Source organism: Periplaneta americana, chromosome 12 (genome assembly GCF_040183065.1).
Source record: "Periplaneta americana isolate PAMFEO1 chromosome 12, P.americana_PAMFEO1_priV1, whole genome shotgun sequence".
NCBI lineage: Eukaryota > Metazoa > Arthropoda > Insecta > Blattodea > Blattidae > Periplaneta > Periplaneta americana.
In genome coordinates this window covers 160,256,244-160,272,494 of record NC_091128.1, presented here as the reverse complement: position 1 = coordinate 160,272,494, position 16,251 = coordinate 160,256,244, and the positions used below count along the sequence as shown (strand labels likewise).

General features: G+C 31.3%; 1 protein-coding gene across 1 annotated transcript in view; it reads right to left on the bottom strand.

Moving 5' to 3' along the window:
• Dhc36C (Dynein heavy chain at 36C) overlaps positions 1-16,251 on the bottom strand; it is a 152,725-nt gene that overhangs the window by 76,775 nt on the left and 59,699 nt on the right. Inside the window, exons 24-28 of the mRNA XM_069842371.1 lie at positions 8,424-8,603; positions 6,829-6,960; positions 4,610-4,831; positions 2,556-2,753; positions 749-872 (exon numbers count right to left, since the gene is read on the bottom strand). Of these exons, the coding sequence (XP_069698472.1) occupies positions 749-872; positions 2,556-2,753; positions 4,610-4,831; positions 6,829-6,960; positions 8,424-8,603 (856 nt within the window). The remainder of the gene's footprint in view (positions 1-748; positions 873-2,555; positions 2,754-4,609; positions 4,832-6,828; positions 6,961-8,423; positions 8,604-16,251) is intronic.

Here is a 16,251-nt window from a genome sequence, read left to right as displayed (position 1 = left end):
TAAACACGTGATGTTTCGTCAGTAGCGCATAGCTGGGCTAGCTTTATCACAGGTTTTCATAAACACAGGAGTGAAATGACGCCCAACGCTCGCTTAACTTCAGCTGTCGGCCAGTGCGTGCGGTACGAGCCGTTCAAGTCTAGGCGTGTGAAATAATTTATTTAATACCCTCAAAACTTATTGCCGTGCCACTAAGCAAACAATGCCGAATACCTCTTAATAATGCAAGGTTTTTTCTCAATATGTTTTACATTTTTACAAATGAGTAAAAAGCTTAAAAGTAAGTAAAATCAGATTATCTGTCTCTCTGTATATAATAGAAATAAGTATTACTTCTTATCATAACCTACCAAATGTCAGCTTCAAAATAAGCTCTCGTTCAATGTTCTGCAGTAAACGGTTCCAGAGTTCTGAGCGCTGAAAGAGGCTTGTTTTTTATAAAATACGCTAAATTTGTCGCTCAACAGTACGAAAACCGTTTGACTTTCGATAGTATATTTTTGCAAATGCACTCTCCTCAGCACCTTGTATAAATAGGGAAAATTAGAGTATTAAAAAATGCGAGGTTTTTTAATGATCGATTTCATATGGAATAGCCCGTATGTACAATGATGAAAATTAATTTTAATGCCATTTCGTTGGTATTTTTTGACTTGATTTTGTAAAGAAGAGCACCACTTTTTTTTCTATTTTATTTCATATTCTCAATTTCACTGGTGACACGGTAACAGGTACAAAATACACTGACCTTTTCTCCTCCTGTCAAGTTTGCTCATGATGATGTCCTGTGTTTGGTTTGCTGTAGTTTGTGCAGAAAAGTTGATGAAGAGTGGAGTGTACAGCTTTTTATCAACTTTGTGTAGTAGTGTATCCTGCAAGCATTAACATACAGTGTACTAATTATATATTTTTTGAAACCGGTGTATCGCTACCTATTCTAGATTAATAAAATCAATATAATAATAATAATAATAATAATAATAATAATAATAATAATAATAATAATAATTCCGTATAGGTCAGTTTCTATCTGATGCTTTTCCAATTCACTGCGGGCTAAAGCAGGGAGATGCACTATCACCTTTACTTTTTAACTTCGCTCTAGAATATGCCATTAGGAAAGTTCAGGATAACAGGCAGGGTTTGGAATTGAACGGGTTACATCAGCTTCTTGTCTATGCGGATGACGTGAATATGTTAGGAGAAAATACACAAACGATTAGGGAAAACACGGAAATTTTACTTGAAGCAAGTAGAGCGATCGGTTTGCAAGTAAATCCCGAAAAGACAAAGTATATGATTATGTCTCGTGACCAGAATATTGTACGAAATGGAAATATAAAAATTGGAGATTTATCCTTCAAAGAGGTGGAAAAATTCAAATATCTTGGAGCAACAGTAACAAATATAAATGACACTCGGGAGGAAATTAAACGCAGAATAAATATGGGAAATGCGTGTTATTATTCGGTGGAGAAGCTCTTATCATCCAGTCTGCTGTCCAAAAATCTGAAAGTTAGAATTTATAAAACAGTTATATTACCGGTTCTTCTGTATGGTTGTGAAACTTGGACTCTCACTCTGAGAGAGGAACATAGGTTCAGGGTGTTTGAGAATAAGGTGCTAAGGAAAATATTTGGGGCTAAGCGGGATGAAGTTACAGGAGAATGGAGAAAGTTACACAACACAGAACTGCACGCATTGTATTGTTCACCTGACATAATTAGGAACATTAAATCCAGACGTTTGAGATGGGCAGGGCATGTAGCACGTATGGGCGAATCCAGAAATGCATATAGAGTGTTAGTTGGGAGACCGGAAGGAAAAAGACCTTTAGGGAGGCCGAGACGTAGATGGGAGGATAATATTAAAATGGATTTAAGGGAGGTGGGGTATGACGATAGAGACTGGATTAATCTTGCACAGGATAGGGACCGCTGGCGGGCTTATGTGAGGGCGGCAATGAACCTTCGGGTTCCTTAAAAGCCATTTGTAAGTAATAATAATAATAATAATAATAATAATAATAATAATAATAATAATAATGATAATCGTCACTAATATTCATGATGGAGATATTTTCTGCCTGTAGCAACTACATTTAATTGCTCCAGCGTTTAGGAAATCTATCAAAACTAATGCACTCAAGTATCAAAAATTGAAATGTATGAAAACCAGGCCGCCACGGTGGTCTAGTGGCTAGAACGCTAGACTTGTAATCCTTTTGACTCGGGTTCGATCCCCGGAGTACCCCCGATTTATAACTTGTGTTGGACAAGCCCGTGATCCAGGTAACACAGGGGTTTTTCTCTAAGAGCTCCGGTTCCCCTCTGGCATCCCAACAAATCTCCATCTCATCTCATCGCGGGTGTAGCGTAGACTAGCCTCCTATGGCGCACCCAGGGCAACGACTGTGTTGTTAAATTGGTCTTCACAACTGGCTTCATATGGGTGAATGACTAATAGTCAGGTACCCGCCATCAGCAAAGAAAAAAGCATGAAAACTAGTTTTATTTTGGAAGTAACAATTTTATGGATTAAGATTCAGTACTCACAGTAATATAACTGGACTTGCCAGTTCCTGTGGGTCCGACGAACATAACTGGTTTGCGATGCAGGGTGAGTAACATTATCACAGCAATGTTTCGAACTGTCTCCACTGTCTGAACTATAATCTGGTTGGCAGGAATGTCACGAGGAATGGGAGGCACAGAATTGAGGTCGTCTGCCCATGGCTTCCACTTTCCTTTGCCCTGAAAGCAAAATATCACATTGATGAATAATTTGTGTCGGTGTCGGTTAGAGTTCCCGAGTAGCTCAATGGTAGAGCGTTGGTACGTTAAACCAAAGGTCCCGGGTTCGATATCCGGCTCCGGAACAATTTTTCCCTCGAAATTATTCAAATCAACTTTACAGGGAGTTATACCTGAAATCTTGATTTGCATATCACATTGATGTCCATTAATTCATGTTTATAATAAACATTAAACATGTTCTAATGTTGTATATTTAACTTATTTTGTGCAACGAAAATAATATATTACATATGCACAACTGTTGTTGTAAAAATTATGAAATGCAATCATGGACGCTCGCAGGATTTTCCTCGTGGTTCGGGGTCAATCCACACTGTTTTCAATAGTTGAATTATACATTTGTGGCCTTCCTGATATTATATGGAGGCAACATTACTTTGCAATAAAGATTTGTGGCCTTCCTGATATTATATGGAGGCAACATTACTTTGCAATAAAGAGTAACAGTTTTAAAAACATATACAGAGTGGCCCAAAAGTCCCGCACCGATGGCTCAATGTGATTGGTGCCAGTGTCAAAACACAATTATAGGCATTCATCCATGTCTCGCAGAATGCCGGTCACCAAGTCCGGCGAAAAAGTACGGCACTCAGGAGCAATTCGCTTACACAGATGCTGTTTGTCCCTGATTGTCACACTGTACACTTTTGCTTTGAGATGGTTCCACAATGAAAGATGCATTGGATTTAAATCCGGGGATCGGGGAGTCCATTCCATGTGTTCTCCTACTGTCCATTGATTTATGTTCTCCTCTCCCCTCCCCTCCCCTCCTCCCCTCTCCTCTCCCCTCCCCTCCAATCCTCTCCTCTCCTCTGTTTTCATCTAGTCAATAATGCACCTATCTATGGTGTAGTACGTTTGACCCATTCTGTACATTGTAAGAATAACAACGACTTTTTTAAACATTGTAAATTGACTGAAAAGCCAGTGGGTATAATTTTTATATTATATGCCAAGAAACATAAAAATTGGAAAAAATCGAATACTTTGGAGCAACAGTAACAAATATAAATGACACTCGGGAGGAAATTAATCGCAGAATAAATATTGGAAATGCCTGTTATTATTCGGTTGAGAAGCTTTTGTCATCCAGTCTGCTGTCCAAAAATCTGAAAGTTAGAATTTATAAAACAGTTATATTACTGGTTATTTTGTATAGTTGTGAAATTTGGTCTTTCACTTTGAGAGAGAAACAGAGGTTAAGGGTGTTTGAGAATAAGGTGCTTATGAAAATATTTGGGGCTAAGAGGGATGAAGTTACAGGAGACTGGAGAAAGTTACACAACGCAGAACTGCACGCATTGTATTCTTCACCTGACATAATTAGGAACATTAAATCCAGACGTTTGAGATGGGCAGGGCATGTAGCACGTATGGGCGAATTCAGAAATGCATATAGAGTGTTAGTTGGGAGGCTGGAGGGAAAAAGACCTTTGGGGAGGCCGAGACGTCGATGGGAGGATAATATTAAAATGGATTTGTGGAAATTAGGATACGATAATAGGAACTGGATTAATCTTACACAGGTTAGGGACCATTTGTAAGTAGGTACCAGTAATATTCATTAGAACTTGGTCGAACATATTGTTCATGAGACAACAAACTACTGTAATAATATTGTATTCAATAATAAAAACAGTTTGATTATAGCTTAGTTGAATTCACTTCGTCACAAAATGCAGTCCTTTTCTATAGTAAACAGTTTATGTCCTTCTTTGGTAAACTAGGTCTTGAACAACTATTACCGGTACGTCAATAAGAAACAATTATTCATTATAATTCACTAAACCAACCTCTTTAATAAATCGATAGTCATAAACCAGTCCCTGAGCTGGAATGATGAAAATATAAGGCTTCAAGGGTGGTTTCACTTCCATGGGCAGCCCAAATTCTTCTTTCAAATGTTTGGGAAATTCCCTCTCCAAGAGTCCTCGGAACAGGATGTTGAATCGGGCTCTACTCTGCATATCCAAAGTGCCTCCCAGAGACCATATGCAAGAGAAGAAGAACACACCCTGTGTAAGAAAACAGTCGCTATAACTTTACTACTTTGAAAGGCACTGTTGCGATTCTCAGTCAATTGTCCACTGCAGAAATAGCCATCATCACTGATGTCCAGTATCAAAAATATTCCCAGTCATCAAGTATCCAGTATAAAATATGTCCAGTCATTAAATGATCATTATCTTAAATGTGCTCTGTAGTATACAGGTGTCTCAAAAATAGACCGACAAATTAATTGTAGTAGTAGTAGTAGTAGTAGCCACAGAATAGAAAAAAAGTACGCCAGTGAAAGCCTCACAGCTTCAGTTTTAAGTATTTATCAAGTTATCATTCTGTGAATTTATTAAAAACCCAATCCCAATAATGAAAGTTACACAATATCTGAAGGCCAAAAAAAGAGAAGGGGTATGTATTATTTTGTAGGAAGGACATTCCCGATGTTTGGTTTTTTTTCGCTCAAATGATTTTCACTTTTTTAATAGGTAAAATTATGTAAACTAAACCTGAGAATGATTAGGCAGTGAAAGGGGAGCTATTCTCTGAGTCAATGGCAAGTTAGAAGTTGAACAGTTCGGTGCCATTTACACCTGGTCAGGTTTATCTTGTCTCAGTAGCAATAAAACCAAGTCCCTTAAAATGAGGATGGAGATTATAGAAGGGTTGTAAATTTTCAGGATTCCTTTCAAAATCTTGTTATTGTATAGGCTGCCGGAACTCAGTTTCTTGAAAGACAAGCTCAGTGACGGAATTACACAGTACGAAGAGAGATATTTTGTTATTTTATTTTGTTCTACAGAATGTATCAACTAGTCCCTTCCGCCACTGGATGGATGGACGGCACCGCTCCATTCCCCCATCGCCATAACAATACAGACGAAGTAACACATAGCTCCTTTCTCTGTCTTTTCACAGTGAGACAAGATACATCACACAGCCTTTAGTATACGTATGATGCACACTAGGCATGCCCGGGCAACTCTATCCTTAAAATGAGGTACGCCAGTGACGTAGAATATCTTTTATGCTTGTGCCTGCATGGTATTCTGAGATTGTACGTTACTGTTTCACCTCGTTTGAAGACTAGATCTGCCTCGATAGAGCATGCCTGATGTACACCAACACACTGCTTAATCACAAATCATGTTTTTTTTTTTTTATTTTTCAAGAACTATTTTAATAATCTATGTTCTAGAGAATTGAAACCTTTTGCTTTATATATTATTTTAATGTACCGAAGTACATATGATATTTCCATGCAGATATTCTGCGTCATCATACGATGAAAGAGTAATGGAACGGAGAAAAATTCTCTCCGGTACTTTGGTACATTAGAATAATATATATGATATGCGTAAATCACTTCGTGATTTAAGACGGCGCTTATTCCGTCGGATCCCGGCCAATTAGTCACTCATATCGAGTGCACCTCAGCACATGTGTGGACTTCGGTCCTGCGTTCATAGACATCTATGACGTAGTGCAGAGGGCGGCCACTAGAGGGAACCCAAGAGTTGGAGCTTAATCTGAGACGATTCTAACCGGCGTCAGAGTTGTATCCGGTGTGGCTTAGTGGATAAAGCATCAGCACGTAGAGCTGAAAACCCGGGTTCAAATCCCGACGCCGGAGAGAATTTTTCTCCGTTCCATTACTCTTTCATCTTTTGCTGTAGTTTTTGTGTGTTTTTAATTAAACATTCCTGAAAATATTATGGAATTATTTTTGAGACACCCTGTATAATCTGGTACAATCTGGCAGGTAGTGAGAAGTAAGAACTTTCTCTTAGATTGCCACTCCTTCGCGATTCTTACAGTCCCTGAAGGTTCTTGTCCTTAGCCCATATTTGTAAGAAAGAATCGGTTTGACATTAGCCCTCCACTTAAGACAACATAGACCATCTCAATGCACAATCGTTCATGCCCCAGGCTCTATTAAAAACATCAACCGTTACTTGCACATAGCATTAAAGCTATCCCTATCATTGACTATCTGAGGAATAGAAACACTTACTTCTAGTTGGGCCCTTTCGTCCAAGTCTGAGATTCCCTGCATATATTTTTCATCGTAGAAGTCATCCATAAATGAGTCAAACAGATTCATCATGGACCGCATGAGGTTTGAGTCAGATGAGGGAGTGATTTCCTGAAACAAGCGCGAGCAAGCTTCATTACAGACCAGTGCTTAAAGTTGACAGGTACGAGCTGGATACACATACAAAACCTGGGAAACAAGCTAGTGGAGCATACCTTAAAAAACTGATAAAATGTGAACTTGATGTACCTTTATGCAAGGTTACCGTCCATCCAAAACAGTTAATTTTTATTTAGTTTACATTTAATTACATAGAGTGGATCGGGGGAAGTTGTCTAACTTTTTCTTTGATTGAAAATTTAAGATGCTCTTCATTTAGTTTTGAATTTCATATTGAAATATCGAAGTCTGGAAGGTATTTTGAAACTATATTTTTAGTACAAAACGAAAGCATTAATTATTCTTAATTATAGATACACGTTTTCTTCTTACCTGCCCTGTAGGCATCTTTCCCCGATAGTCGGGTAAGATGGCAAATGCAATTAACACGTTTACTGATATACGTATTTTACCTGAATTTGTTTTGATATGTGTATATAATAAAGATGACTTAATCTAAAGCTCATGGATACCTTCTCACTCGTTTATCCCTACTTAGCAATACAGTCATTGCACAGATTTTATTGCCGTGTGTAAGACTCGTGAAATCACTTCTTGCACACAATGAATTCAATCCAGTATGTTTTTTGTCATCATTCTTTTTTAGACGGCTTTTAAGGGTACGGTAAGGAGTCCCGTATGCTTGCGATGTTCTAAAAAGGTTCATACCCCCTGTTTTAATATGTTCCATAGCAAGTTGAAGACTGTCCCCAATCCACTGACCTCTATCAGAGGACCTTACGTAATGTTTACGCATTCCCTGCAATAAAATAAAAAATAAAACTCTTGCAAAAAGTTGCCATTTTACCCCGAAAAAGTGAGCATCTTCCCCAAGTATCGGGGTAAGATGCCTAGTGGTGACGCAACCTAAGATGGCGGAACAAGGTCGTTGGTTGTTAACAATACAAACTTTAGAACGTTTACTACAATATCCATTACAAAGGTTTGACAGTTATTACGAATTCAAGGATGTATTAAAATTTTAACATAACTTTGGAATTATTTTATAGCAGAAAAATGAGCTTATTTTTCGTTTTTCTTCTTTTCACAACAAGAACACATGGCAAAATAAGTTAGTTTTCACTCTACAGACATTCAACTGTCTCAGCGATCATGAAGACATTCGCATTGCGTTCTCTCTTGGAAGAATGTGAAACTACAAAGAAATAAGCATCTTCCCCCGATAGTCATCTCCCCCCGATTCACTCTATTATGAATGCGATGAAAGGTTCTTTACATAATTTTAATGAAATTGTTATAAATTTTTTTGTAAAGAATCAAAAACTTCTAATAATTCGGGACAGACACTATTCATAGAACAGGAAGTAGTTATGATTTCTTCTCATTGCGTCAAATATAAAAACAATTTCGTTCTTCAAAAACCTCAGCCTAGTTTAGATTGGTGTGAGCACTACCTTAACACCGCCTTTCCGAAGAAGGAACAGAAGCGGGTAGCTGAACCGCAGGAACATGTTGTGCAGGTTCACTCTGTTGTGGTCATGAAGCAAGGGTGGCAGCGTGACGAGCCACGACTCCAATAAGGGCTCCCAGCCCAGCGTTGCTGGCTCCATATAAATCATGCCGCAGCGGGATACCTGCAATTAGTAGAATAATTTATTTTATTTATTTATTTATTTATTTATTTATTTATTTATTTATTTATTTATTTATTTATTTAGAATATTAACGTGCAAAAACAACAGCACAAGTTGATGATGATGATAATAATAATAATAATAATAATAATAATAATAAATATTTTAATTGGTTATTTTACGACGCTTTTTCAACTGCTATGGTTATATAGCGTCTGAATGAGATGAAGGTGATAATGCCAGCGAAATGAGTCTAGGGTCCAGCGCCGAAAGTTACCCAGCATTTGCTCTTAATGGGTTGAGGGAAAATCCCGGAAAAAACCTCAACCAGGTAACTTTTCCCAACCAGGATGTGAACCTAGGCCCGCTTATTTCATGGATAGGCCTGCTAACCATTACTCCACAGCGGTGGACTAGTAATAATAATAATAATAATAACAATCATCTTAATCATAATGATAATAATAATGATAATGGTGATAGTAGTGACAGTGACAATAATAATGATGACACTGATAATGATAATAATAATTATAATAATAATGAAAATGATAATAATGATGACAATGGTGATATAATAATAATAATAACAATCATCTTAATCATAATGATAATTATAATGATAATGGTGATAGTAGTGACAGTGACAATAATAATGATGACACTGATAATGATAATAATAATTATAATAATAATGACAATGATAATAATGATGACAATGATGATAATAATAATAATAACAATCATCTTAATCATAATGATAATCATAATGATAATAATAATGACAATGGTGATAGTAGTGACAGTGACAATAATAATGATGACACTGATAATGATAATAATAATTATAATAATAATGACAATGATAATAATGATGACAATGGTGATATAATAATAATAACAATCATCTTAATCATAATGATAATAATAATGATAATGGTGATAGTAGTGACAGTGACAATAATAATGATGACACTGATAATGATAATAATAATTATAATAATAATGACAATGATAATAATGATGACAATGGTGATAATAATAATAATAACAATCATCTTAATCATAATGATAATAATAATGATAATGGTGATAGTAGTGACAGTGACAATAATAATGATGACACTGATAATGATAATAATAATTATAATAATAATGACAATGATAATAATGATGACAATGATGATAATAATAATAACAATAATCTTAATCATAATGATAATAATAATGACAATGGTGATAGTAGTGACAGTGACAATAATAATGATGACACTGATAATGATAATAATAATTATAATAATAATGACAATGATAATAATGATGACAATGGTGATATAATAATAATAATAACAATCATCTTAATCATAATGATAATAATAATGATAATGGTGATAGTAGTGACAGTGACAATAATAATGATGACACTGATAATGATAATAATAATTATAATAATAATGACAATGATAATAATGATGACAATGATGATAATAATAATAATAACAATCATCTTAATCATAATGATAATAATAATGATAATGGTGATAGTAGTGACAGTGACAATTATAATAATGATGACACTGATAATGATAATAATAATTATAATAATAATGAAAATGATAATAATGATGACAATGGTGATATAATAATAATAATAACAATCATCTTAATCATAATGATAATAATAATGATAATGGTGATAGTAGTGACAGTGACAATAATAATGATGACACTGATAATGATAATAATTATAATAATAATGACAATGATAATAATGATGACAATGATGATAATAATAATAATAACAATCATCTTAATCATAATGATAATAATAATGATAATGGTGATAGTAGTGACAGTGACAATAATAATGATGACACTGATAATGATAATAATAATTATAATAATAATGACAATGATAATAATGATGACAATGATGATAATAATAATAATAACAATCATCTTAATCATAATGATAATAATAATGACAATGGTGATAGTAGTGACAGTGACAATAATAATGATGACACTGATAATGATAATAATAATAATAATAATAATGACAATGATAATAATGATGACAATGGTGATATAATAATAATAATAACAATCATCTTAATCATAATGATAATAATAATGATAATGGTGATAGTAGTGACAGTGACAATAATAATGATGACACTGATAATGATAATAATAATTATAATAATAATGACAATGATAATAATGATGACAACGATGATAATAATAATAATAACAATCATCTTAATCATAATGATAATAATAATGATAATGGTGATAGTAGTGACAGTGACAATTATAATAATGATGACACTGATAATGATAATAATAATTATAATAATAATGAAAATGATAATAATGATGACAATGGTGATATAATAATAATAATAACAATCATCTTAATCATAATGATAATAATAATGACAATGGTGATAGTAGTGACAGTGACAATAATAATGATGACACTGATAATGATAATAATAATTATAATAATAATGACAATGATAATAATGATGACAATGATGATAATAATAATAATAACAATCATCTTAATCATAATGATAATAATAATGATAATGGTGATAGTAGTGACAGTGACAATAATAATGATGACACTGATAATGATAATAATAATTATAATAATAATGACAATGATAATAATGATGACAATGATAATAATAATAATAATAACAATCATCTTAATCATAATGATAATAATAATGACAATGGTGATAGTAGTGACAGTGACAATAATAATGATGACACTGATAATGATAATAATAATTATAATAATAATGACAATGATAATAATGATGACAATGGTGATATAATAATAATAATAACAATCATCTTAATCATAATGATAATAATAATGATAATGGTGATAGTAGTGACAGTGACAATAATAATGATGACACTGATAATGATAATAATAATTATAATAATAATGACAATGATAATAATGATGACAATGATGATAATAATAATAATAACAATCATCTTAATCATAATGATAATAATAATAATAATGGTGATAGTAGTGACAGTGACAATAATAATGATGACACTGATAATGATAATAATAATTATAATAATAATGACAATGATAATAATGATGACAATGGTGATATTAATAATAATAACAATCATCTTAATCATAATGATAATAATAATGACAATGGTGATAGTAGTGACAGTGACAATAATAATGATGACACTGATAATGATAATAATAATTATAATAATAATGACAATGATAATAATGATGACAATGGTGATATAATAATAATAACAATCATCTTAATCATAATGATAATAATAATGATAATGGTGATAGTAGTGACAGTGACAATAATAATGATGACACTGATAATGATAATAATAATTACAATAACAATGACAATGATAATAATGATGACAATGATGATAATAATAATAATAACAATCATCTTAATCATAATGATAATAATAATGATAATGGTGATAGTACTGACAGTGACAATTATAATAATGATGACACTGATAATGATAATAATAATTATAATAATAATGAAAATGATAATAATGATGACAATGGTGATATAATAATAATAATAACAATCATCTTAATCATAATGATAATAATAATGATAATGGTGATAGTAGTGACAGTGACAATAATAATGATGACACTGATAATGATAATAATAATTATAATAATAATGACAATGATAATAATGATGACAATGATGATAATAATAATAATAACAATCATCTTAATCATAATGATAATAATAATGATAATGGTGATAGTAGTGACAGTGACAATTATAATAATGATGACACTGATAATGATAATAATAATTATAATAATAATGAAAATGATAATAATGATGACAATGGTGATATAATAATAATAACAATCATCTTAATCATAATGATAATAATAATGATAATGGTGATAGTAGTGACAGTGACAATAATAATGATGACACTGATAATGATAATAATAATTATAATAATATTGACAATGATAATAATGATGACAATGATGATAATAATAATAATAACAATCATCTTAATCATAATGATAATAATAATGATAATGGTGATAGTAGTGACAGTGACAATAATAATGATGACACTGATAATGATAATAATAATTATAATAATAATGACAATGATAATAATGATGACAATGATGATAATAATAATAATAACAATCATCTTAATCATAATGATAATAATAATGACAATGGTGATAGTAGTGACAGTGACAATAATAATGATGACACTGATAATGATAATAATAATAATAATAATAATGACAATGATAATAATGATGACAATGGTGATATAATAATAATAATAACAATCATCTTAATCATAATGATAATAATAATGATAATGGTGATAGTAGTGACAGTGACAATAATAATGATGACACTGATAATGATAATAATAATTATAATAATAATGACAATGATAATAATGATGACAATGATGATAATAATAATAATAACAATCATCTTAATCATAATGATAATAATAATGATAATGGTGATAGTAGTGACAGTGACAATTATAATAATGATGACACTGATAATGATAATAATAATTATAATAATAATGAAAATGATAATAATGATGACAATGGTGATATAATAATAATAATAACAATCATCTTTTTTTTTTTTTTTTTTTTTTTTTGCTCTCATAAACCTCCCCCTTTTTATTCAGTATGCTCCATTGCAGTAATGCAATACTACACACATTTTTTGCTACACTGTTTTTACATTCTGTCGGAACTTAAAACAAAAACTAATAGTAAACTATTTACAATATTTACAAGGATGTAAAGTCAGCTGACTGAATACAGTTTATGAATTATTTAAAATTATTAATACTAATACTATTTTAACTGGAGTAGTGCTTTCACTATTTACAATATAATACACTGCCGTGAAGTCTATTGACTTAATAAAGGTGGTGAATTGCTTATAATTATTTTAATCATAATGATAATAATAATGACAATGGTGATAGTAGTGACAGTGACAATAATAATGATGACACTGATAATGATAATAATAATTATAATAATAATGACAATGATAATAATGATGACAATGATGATAATAATAATAATAACAATCATCTTAATCATAATGATAATAATAATGATAATGGTGATAGTAGTGACAGTGACAATAATAATGATGACACTGATAATGATAATAATAATTATAATAATAATGACAATGATAATAATGATGACAATGATGATAATAATAATAATAACAATCATCTTAATCATAATGATAATAATAATGACAATGGTGATAGTAGTGACAGTGACAATAATAATGATGACACTGATAATGATAATAATAATTATAATAATAATGACAATGATAATAATGATGACAATGGTGATATAATAATAATAACAATCATCTTAATCATAATGATAATAATAATGATAATGGTGATAGTAGTGACAGTGACAATAATAATGATGACACTGATAACGATAATAATAATTATAATAATAATGACAATGATAATAATGATGACAATGATGATAATAATAATAATAATAACAATCATCTTAATCATAATTTATTTATTTATTTTATTTTATTTATTTAGAATATTAACGTGCAAAAACAACAGCGCAAGGCCAATTACAGTTTTGCACGATACAAAACAGAACAAAACAACAAAAGATGATGAGAATGAATGATAGAAAATGGCAATGAGATGAAATACAAACAATATAATGGTCTAAATAATCAACGATCAAATAAAAATTATAAAATTACAAAATTAGTACAATGAGATAATTGAAATAATGGAATAGTCTACATTAATCAAATGACCAAATGCAAGAAATAAAATGGACAAATAATTATTAAAATAAGATCAGTGAGTTAAAAACTCTAAGATATACTACACATTAAATGGATCCAAGTTGAATCCATGCAAATTAGCATATTTAATGCATCTGCAGACCGGAGAGAGAGATTTAGAATTCTTATTATAAAACAATTTATGAAATCTTAAACCATTAGCAGGAATACGAAGACTGATATTGCTTATGAAAGATTCACAATCAATATCACCCTTAATGACTTTGCAAAAAAATAAATAATCAAGATCCTGACGTCTGGTGAACAGACAACCGCAATTGAAATAATTGCATTTAATCTCATAGTTATAATCGGAATTTGGTAAAAATCTATAAGAACACAAGGAAATAAATTTTCTTTGAATATTCTCCAATTTAGCCGAGTCAGTGGAAGTAATGGAGTTCCATACAACAGATGCATATTCAAGCTTGGATCTAACCAACGTATAGTATAAAATTAATAAACACATAGGAGTGGAAAAAGAATAAGTTATAGACCTAATTAGACCAAGCATTCTTAACGAATGGGTATAAATATATTGCACATGATCATGGAAATATAATTTAGAATCAAGTAGGACACCAAGATCTCTAATACAATCTGTCCTAGTAATTACGACATTACTGAGAGAATAGTTAAATTTTAGGGAGATAGTTTTCCGTGAAAAGGAAATAACAGAAGTTTTGGATTGATTAATTTTCATTCCATTTTCAACAGACCATTGTGAAATTGAATTAATGTCATTTTGAAGAATTTGACAATCAACCAAACTATTAATTTTGCGAAAGATTTTGAGATCATCCGCAAATAAAAGGCAGCTAGAACTTATTCTTTTACTTATATCATTTATAAATAATAAAAATAAGAGAGGTCCCAATGTAGACCCTTGAGGAACACCGCATAAACTATTAAATGGAACCGAGAGAGAATTACCTAGTCGGACACAAGACTGTCTATCTGTTAAATCATTTTCAAACCAATTAACGTAGTTAGTGGAGAGACCAAAATTACTTAATTTATTTAATAAAATTTTGTGAGGAACATCATCAAATGCTTTGCTAAAATCAAAATAAATTGAGTCAATTTGACCTTGATTTTCAACTATAGGCATTATGAGATTAAGATAGGAAACTAAATTAGTAGTTGTAGATTTCCCTCGTGTAAATCCATGTTGGGCCGAATTGATCTTATTTTTGACATAAAATGAAATGTGTTTGTGAATAATTTTTTCAAAAATTTTAGAAAAATTGTTTAGGATAGAAATGGGTCTATAATTAGTAACACTATTTTTATTACCATTTTTGAAAACTGGAATAATGGATGCTTCCTTCCAAAGAGACGGGTAAATTCCTGTTTTTAAGCTAAGATTGAATAAAAAAGTTAAAACAGGCAAGAGAATATTAGAACAACCTTTAATTATAAAATTAGGAATGCTATCAGTACCTTTACATTTATTAGGCTTTAGTTTTTTAATAGCTTTATTTACATCATCGAATGTAATATTAGGCAGGGACAAACAGTCAGTGATATTAGAATCATAAGTAATGAAATTAGAGTTACAATTTTGTTGAACAGATTTAAATTGACAAGCAAATGCATTTGCAATTTCTTTTTCATCTGTGATGTGAACGCCATTTATTATTAGTTCTGTGGGATTACTATTTGTTTTTCGAAAAGTTTCTACATATTTCCCAAATTTATTTGGTTCGTGCTTTAGGTTATCATCAATTGATTGTAAC